The sequence below is a fragment of the Gossypium raimondii genome, chromosome 3, assembly GCF_025698545.1.
Source record: "Gossypium raimondii isolate GPD5lz chromosome 3, ASM2569854v1, whole genome shotgun sequence".
Classification (NCBI taxonomy): Eukaryota; Viridiplantae; Streptophyta; class Magnoliopsida; order Malvales; family Malvaceae; genus Gossypium; species Gossypium raimondii.
The window spans coordinates 4,677,502-4,686,361 of record NC_068567.1 but is presented as its reverse complement, the minus strand read 5'-3'; the positions used below and the strand labels follow the sequence as shown (position 1 = coordinate 4,686,361).

General features: G+C 33.1%; 1 protein-coding gene across 1 annotated transcript; it reads left to right on the top strand.

Moving 5' to 3' along the window:
* The first annotated feature begins 5,772 nt into the window (after positions 1 to 5,772).
* Positions 5,773 to 7,171, top strand: LOC105796709 (AT-hook motif nuclear-localized protein 20). The gene has a single exon (XM_012626499.2). It carries the CDS (start codon positions 6,091 to 6,093, stop codon positions 6,976 to 6,978), a length of 888 nt encoding a protein of 295 aa, XP_012481953.1. The 5' UTR covers positions 5,773 to 6,090; the 3' UTR covers positions 6,979 to 7,171.
* The last annotated feature ends 1,689 nt before the right edge of the window (positions 7,172 to 8,860 follow it).

Genomic DNA, 8,860 nt, shown 5'->3' with positions numbered 1-8,860 from the left:
TAAATAATTTACATTGTTATCTTATATGATAGAAAATTTAATTGAAAGTGTCAAAAATTAACTTTAGTTTTTATCCAAAAATAATAAAATGTACATAGTAAAATTAAAAATATAAAATTAATAAATTAATATTTTAGTTGAGTGGTAAATTAAAAATTTTACTAATGTAATTAGTTCAAGTTCAAATCCTACAATATTTTTATTTTTATTAATTTTAAATTTAGAAAACTAATATATATTAAAAATGGTATATATACTGAGGCTAAGTCGAAATTTTTTAGAAGATCTCGAAATTAAATTGTGATTTTTATAATAGTAAAAGTGCAATTTCACAATTTTAATAGTCAATATATTCATAATTTTAAAAGGATTAAATCAAATTTTATCATTTTTAAGAGAAGTCAACGTGCAATTTTATATTTACTAATTTAAAATTTTAAAATCTTAAAGAGCTTAAATAAAAAATTCATTTTAGAGAGTTGAAACTCATCAGTCTCTTCAATGAATATAATTTATTTTAATTATAGAAAACGATAACCTTCTTCTTTGTTAAATAAAGAGAGAAATTGCTCATGGATTATAACAACTCGATGTTTATATAAATACGCTGAAAATATAAATAAATAATATAATATCAATAATATTAAATACGCTAAAAATATAAATAAATAGTCACAAAACCATAGAATTTATTATTGCAAAGCTGATGAGAAGTTTATGTTTTGTCTTGTTTAAGAACAAAACGAACAAGGATTAAGACAAATCAGAATTGTCCAACCCTCTTACATGCAGACCAACGCAGTATACAAAAAAACCAATTAAAAGAACTTGACATAAAATAAAGCACGTCAAACTGAATACATATTTCTGCCACAATCCTTCTGAATAAATTTGTTAATCAGTAACAAATAGGAAACATTTGCTGGATTTTTGTTCAGTTTTTAACTAAACTGTTTTTGTTTAGTTTATGTTTAACTGTGCATCATTTTTTTGTTCAGTTTTCAAAGATTATAATTTAAATCTAAACAACATAGCTTAACAGTCAAGTGCAGAATCTCATATGCTTAACATTCAAAACTATGCTTAACATTCAAAATGTTTAACATAGCTTAACATTGTTTTCAAAGATTATAATTTTGTTCAGTTTATGTTTATGTTTAACCCAAGTGAAGAAACTCATATGCTTAAGATTCAAAATGTGCAATACGAGAAGACTAGACCTGTCCATGGGCCGGGCGGCCTGGCCCGGCCCGACGGCCCGCCTGAAATATGGGAGGGTTCGGGTAAAAATATAGGCCCGAAATATGGGCTTGGACAAAAAAACGAGGCCCGTTTAAAAAACGGGCTGGGCCTTGGGCACCACTTTTTGGCCTGGCCTGCCTTACCAAATATAATAAATATATATTTTTATTTTTATTTTTAATTTTTAATTTTAAAATACTTTTAAAATATTTTTTATTTTTTATTTTAAAATAATTTTTAATGTTTATTAAAAATGGGCAGACTCGGCTTATAATATTTTTCGGTAGGCCTGGACAAAATTTTAGGCCCATATTTCGGGCCGGGTCGAGCCCGGGCCTAGGAGGCGGGTCGTAAATTTTTTCCGGGCCCGGCCCATGGACAGGTTTAGAGAAGACTGAAGAAACTGTGCCAATCAACACCATGCTTAAATGTGCAATACGACATAAATCTCTCAAGTACTCCACAAACTCATATGCTTAACTGTTGTGCCAAAACAGAATACCAAGTAATGTGTTTTTAAAAATCAACAATCCTACCAACCCTAAACATAGAGAAGACCCTAAACTTCCCAAAACCTTAAAAATCATTGAACACCGTCAAGAAAGCAATGTGCGCATTCCCAATATAACAAAAGTTAAAGCATTACAGTACCTTGATTGCGATGAACAGAAATGAAAGCCCCGAACAAACCCTAAACACAGAGAACACTCGCATTTCAGTTCATTCAACGGGTTATCAACAAATTACAAACAAGAAATTTAACAAAAACAAGAAAATACAACCTTTAAATACAAAATATAATCAAAATGGTACCTTAAATAATGAATACCCAAAAAACAGAATCCGACTGCAAAATCACCTTCTTCTCTGTGTGGGTTATGTAACTTTGCAAGAAACCCAAAAAATAAACCTTTTCCTTGCTGCTAAAACAACCAATCGACGAATCGGGGGTAAAACTTCTCGACGAACTGCTCTCTTGGAATATTTCCCTCTAGCTGTTTAGGGATTATGAGAAATGGGGGATTTCGGGCTGGGGGCGACGACTTAGAGATGTGTTGATTTTGGACAAAACGGCGCCGTTATCATTTTAAATTTTATGCGTTTTATAAAACGCCACTAAATTTTAACTCAAGACCCAAGCGTTGTCGCTTTTCTTAAATTTTAATATGTTCTTTGCGGCGTTTTACTGAACAAGCGCGCCATCGTTTAGATTTTCCGCGCTTTTACTTCAAAACGCCGCTACCGATTAAATTTATATTAATATTATTTATGTTAAAAACGACAACGTATTACATTTTAACATTTGCAGCGCTAGAATAAAAACGCCACTAGATTCACAACGTTTGTGGCGTTTCGATAAAAACGCCAATAAAATTTAACTTGTCAACTAAGCGCTGCCGTTTCGTTTAATTTTTAATACATTTTTTTGCGGCGTTTACTGATAAACGCCGCTAATTTTAGATTTTGTGGCGTTTTAAATCAAAACGCTGGTAATTATTAACTTTTTATTAGTATTAAAACGGCCTCGTTTTATATTATAATATTTGTGGCGCTTACGCGAAAACGCCACTAGTTTCACAACTTCTGCGGTGTTTTGACAAAAAACGCCACTAACCTTTAACTCATCAACGAAACGGTGCCGTATTGCTTCATTTTTTATATATTTTTTGCGGCGTTTTCTGAGCAAACGCCGCTAATATTTAGATTTTTTTATATATTTTATACATTGTTCTAGACATTATTTTTAATTGATACATTAAAATTATGACATTATTAATTTTATTAATAATATTATTTAAAATTTTATATGATTTATTATTTTCAATTGTTAAAATTTTATAAATTTTATAAATCTTAGAGAGTGTATAATTTAAATATTATCAATATTCAAAATTATTAATTATTTATAGTATTCAAATAATGTATTATAATTTTAAAATTATATATACTCTATTTTTAAGTGAATGTATAAATGATTAATATATATATGTAAATAACACAATTAAGTAATTTGTTTCATCATATATAACATATAAATATGCCATTCGTCAATTAGTAAACTAATCATTTGTGTCACTTAGAACCCTAGTATCATAATAATAATTAAAAAACAATACGTATTTGTCATTTTTCTGAATTTGGTACCAAAAAAGTCATTAAACCCTAAAACTCGTAACCATAAGCCTTAAATCGCCCAAACCCCAAAATCATGCATTGTAAACCTTAAATTATAAACTGCAAACCGTTAACCACAAGCATCAAGCCCTAAAACACTAATTAACCTCTTAACATGACTAAAGTGGCCTAAACCCCAAACCCTAAACCCCAAACACTAAACCTACATCATAAACCCTAAACTCAAAACTCTAATATTCACAAAATAATAAACATTATATAATGGTTAACCCTAAAACCCTAAACTATATACGATAAACTTTTTAACTTATAATAATCACTGAACCTTAATCACCAAACTCTCAAACCCTAAACCAAAAACACTAAACCTACATCGTAAACCCTAAACCCTAAACTCTAATCCAAAAATAATAAACATTATATAATGAACCCTAAAACCCTAAACCTAAACCATATATGATAAACTAAATATATTATAACCTACATTATATAATGCATCTATAGGTCAAGCCGGAACGATGTGTTTTGGTCAAAATTTCACTAAAAGCTGATATATAGCGGCGTTTTCTGGTAAGCGTCGCTAACCGCGCTATAGCTCAAGACGAAATGCTGTGTTTCGGTTTAAAATTTTCTGGCATTTTTAGTTAAGCGCCGCTAATTGCGGGAAATAGTGGCGTTTTCTACAACCGCCGCTATTGGCTCTATAACTCAAGACCAAACGTTGCGTTTTGGTTAAGATATTTTGCGGCGCTTTTTCATAACTAATTCTAATATACCTCAAGACCAAACGCTGCGTTTTGGTTAAGATATTTTGCGGCGTTTTGTATAATGCGCCGCTAATACTGTGCTTTAGCGGCGTTTTTCCATAAGCGCCACTAATTCTAATATACCTTAAGACCAAACGCTGCGTTTTGGTTAAGATATTTTGTGGCGCTTTTTATAATGCGCCGCTAATACTGTGCTTTAGCAGCGTTTTTGCATAATCGCCACTAATTCTAATATACCTTAAGACCAAACGCTGAGTTTTGGTTAAGATATTTTGCGGCGTTTTTTACAATGCGCCGCTAATACTGTGCTTTAGCGGCGTTTTTCCATAAACGCCACTAATTCTAATATACCTCAAGACCAAACGCTTCGTTTTGGTTAAGATATTTTACGGCGCCTTTTATAATGCGCCGCTAATACTGTGCTTTAGCGGCGTTTTTGCATAAGCGCCACTAATTCTAATATACCTCAAGACCAAACGCTGCGTTTTGGTTAAGATATTTTGCGGCGTTTTTTACAATGCGCCGCTAATAATGTGCTTTAGCGGCGTTTTTGCATAAGCGCCACTAATTCTAATATACCTCAAAACCAAACGCTGTGTTTTGGTTAAGATATTTTGCGGCGTTTTTTACAATGCGCCGCTAAAGCACAGTATTAGCGGCGTTTTTGCATAAGCGCCACTAATTCTAATATACCTCAAGACCTAACGTTGCGTTTTGGTTAAGATGTTTTGTGGCGCTTGCAAATAAACGCCGCTAATTGTGCTATATAATGGCGTTTTTATAGTGCGCCGCTACTGCCGCTATTCCTGATGATTAAACGATGCGTTTTGTCAGCATTTTTACGGCATTTTTGTTTAAAAACGCCACTAACGATGTTCTTTTACGGCGTTTGTTCAGAAAACGCCACTGAAGGTCTGACTTTTTGCGGCGTTTTACAGAGAGTGCCACTAATGCTAGATATTTAGCGGAGTTTTATGCTGTGCGCCGCTAATGTTAGATTTTTAGCGGCGTTTGTCGTCCAAACGCCACAAAAGATGCCGCTAAAAGCCTGTTTTGGTGTAGTGAGGAGATCATTTGTCTCTCATTTTGGATAATTTATTTTTAATAAGAAAGGAAAGCACGAATAGTTGAGAATTTCTGTATTTTCTAACACACCAATTTATCCTTGGAAAATAAACTTTTACAAAACAAATCTATTAGCACCAAGGGATTAAAAAATCAGAAATTTACTGCACATGGATGTCCATGACCTAATAATATTTAAAAATTAATAAGTGAGATGTTATTTAAAGGGTGATTATACTTTAGAAAGATTAAGTAGTCTTAATGTTTGTTTAAAATTAATTTTAATATAGAGACCCAAGAGAACAACAACATGAAGAACACAACTTAAAAAATAATATGTAATAGAGACCATTATGATATTAAAGTAACACTAATAATTCACACAAAGCCTACAGCTACCCAAATAAAAAACACACACAAACACACAGTTTCAACCTAGAGAGAAAGAAAAGAACATTTGATCCAATCCTTGTTTTCAAGTGTTGGTATAGTTCTATTTAATTAATTATTTATTTTAAATACTTCAATAAATTTATCTCTTAGTGCTTTAGTTTATTCTTTCTCTTTCCTTTTTCTCTCCTCTCTCTCATTTTCTTTCTTTCTCTGTGTTTGATGCTACCACAAAAAGGTTCTTTGTTTTTCTTCAAACATTTTTGGGTCGTTGATCTTCTTTGTTCCCTCTTCAACACAGATTAATTAGTTCCCTTTTGTTGTTGTTGTTCTTTCTCTCTACAATCGATTCCCGGTTTTAAAATTGCATCTAATTCTCTTTGTTATCTCAAGAAACCCTTTTAATTGAATTGTTAAAACAAAGTGAAAAGATCGACCCAGTTCTGGTTTTTGATCGTCGGTTTAGTTTATTTGAGTTCAATTTGCAGCTATGGCGAATCCTTGGTGGGTTAATCAAGTGAGTCTACAAGGCATGGACCCGGCAGGTAATTCTCCAGGGTTAGACAAGCGAGACCTTGAGATTTCAATGAACGACATGGGAAAAAGCAGAAACAACGTCGGAGGGGATGAAGAAGACGATGATAGGGACACCGGCGATGAGCCGAAAGAGGGTGCTGTTGAGATCGGTAACCGAAGACCAAGAGGCCGACCTCCAGGCTCCAAAAACAGGCCTAAACCGCCCATTTTCGTCACCAGGGACAGTCCAAACGCGCTCCGTAGTCACGTCATGGAAGTTGCAAGCGGCTCTGATGTCGCTGAAAGTATAGCCCAATTTGCTCGGAGACGACAACGTGGGGTTTGTGTGCTTAGCGGCAGTGGCTCCGTAGCAAACGTTACACTAAGACAACCGGCAGCACCTGGTGCTGTGGTTGCTCTTCAAGGAAGGTTCGAAATCTTGTCTTTGACTGGAGCTTTCTTGCCTGGACCAGCACCACCTGGCTCAACAGGGCTCACCGTATACCTAGCTGGCGGTCAAGGACAAGTCGTCGGCGGTAGCGTCGTCGGTTCACTAGTCGCAGCAGGGCCTGTTATGGTCATTGCAGCAACCTTTGCTAACGCAACTTACGAAAGACTGCCTGTAGTAGAAGATGAAGAAGAAGCTGTCAGTGGTGGTGGTGGCGGCCATGGGGATCAGATCCACGGTGGAGCAACCAATTCTCCACCCACAATCAGAAGCGGCGGCAGCGGCCCGCAGTCAGGTCTGCTTGATCCATCTTCACTTCCAATGTACAATTTGCCTCCTAATTTAGTCTCCAATGGAGGAACACAATTAGGGCATGAGACATATGGTTGGGTACATGGTCGACAGCCTTACTAATAATAAATCCAGACCATAGCTTTTATATATAAGAGAGTGAGACATGATTTTCATAGATTTTTCAAATTGTGAAAAAAAAGAAAAAAAAAATACCTAGGTGATGATCTCATTGTATATTAATTAAACTATCTCTCTTTGCTTTGCTTACTTTTATGTTTCCAATAATAAAAGATGATCCAAGTCTTTCTTCTAATCTTATTTTCTGGGATTACCCTTTTTTCTATGGTTCCTTTGATTATATATATAATATATGCACGATGGAGTGGGCATTTACAATATAGATACATGTATATATAGTTCCTTTGATTATTTTCTGACATTCAATGCCATGTAATGCATGTCTAAGCTATCATACCAGAAAAAAGAAAACCCTTTTTTTAGTTATATATATATTTTCATTGGCATGCATTAATTCCCTGAATGGAGAGCATTGCATTTTGCTCCCCACATGTCTTAACCTAACCAAACCAGCCTCTTCCGTGGCAGTATGGCTCTTGTGTCTGCAGCCATTTTTTTAAAAGGATCTAGATCAGTTCTTTAGGAACCCCCTCTTCTTTGAATTTACACATTTGATTGAATTAGATGTCTCCATTTTCATATATTTTGACTTGAAAATGTTTAAGGAGAAACAAAAAGGGTGAATCTAAAGCTGATGTTTTGTATTTGCATATTATATAAAAGAAAGTTAATAATTTGAAAAGTTTTGTGCTTGCCACTTGCTTTTCTTTGATATATAATATTGCAGCTAAAATATTATCTGTCACTAAAGTTAAGCATGTAGATATAGATATAAATTTATATCAAAGAATAAACAGAAATCACTTTGTTTTTGTTGTAATATCTATATATATAGAAATCACATTATGATCCATTTTCATTCATTTATATCATATTTATGCATCTTTTTTTTATATATATATTTTGATACATTCTTGTTTTATTTAATAATTTAGGCTTTTTTTTCATAAACAATGACTATGTCAATGGGATGTTAATTAAATTGTTGTCTAAACTGAATCAAGAACCAAAATCTTTTCCATGTAAAATAAGTAATTAGCTAAGAAATTCAATGATTCTCATATGTATGACTAATTAAATATGTTCATATAATAAGACTTATTCCAACCTAGCTTCTCTAAGTTTTATTCCAAAAATGGGAGCAGATAAGCTTAATTTATGTGTGCAATCTTGGACTATAGATGATACCATTAGGAAATAATTCATATTATGTTTCCCATTTCCCACCTTGAAATCATTTTAATTTCACTTAAAAAATGAGTCCAATGTGATTATGGTTAGGTAATTACACTAGGGTATGGGACTTGAATGAAATATTCCAATGATTTGACTCATTGATAAAACGATATTATTTGAAAAAAGAAGAAGATGAAACAAAATTAGACCCGAGGGGACATCATTTAATTGTGTTTACTCAATGGCAATTAATTTGAGAAGATGTAGACGGATGGACAGGGAAGGGGGCATTTTCTGTCTCTCTTTTTTTTTTTTTGATATTAAGGGGGCATTTAAGGTATAATTATGCTTTTAGTTTTTTATTTATATATTTGAAAGAGTTAATTGCACCAGACAGACCCAAACTATGGCATTCATTTTAAATTGGCCCTCAATTTTAAAACATTCTAATTACATCCTTAAACTATCGAGGCTATACCAATCAGGTCATTTTCATTATTAAAATGGTTGGTTTAATCATTAAATGATAAATAAAGTCTTATGTAGGTAAATTTAAAATGAAAATTTTAAATAAAATAAAACGTTGCAGCAAAAGTTCTAAAAGTAAAAATTTAAAATAAAGTAAAACTGAAAAAGAGAGAGAGAGAGTAAACGATAAAACTTTTGTAAAATTTCTGAAAACGTTAAA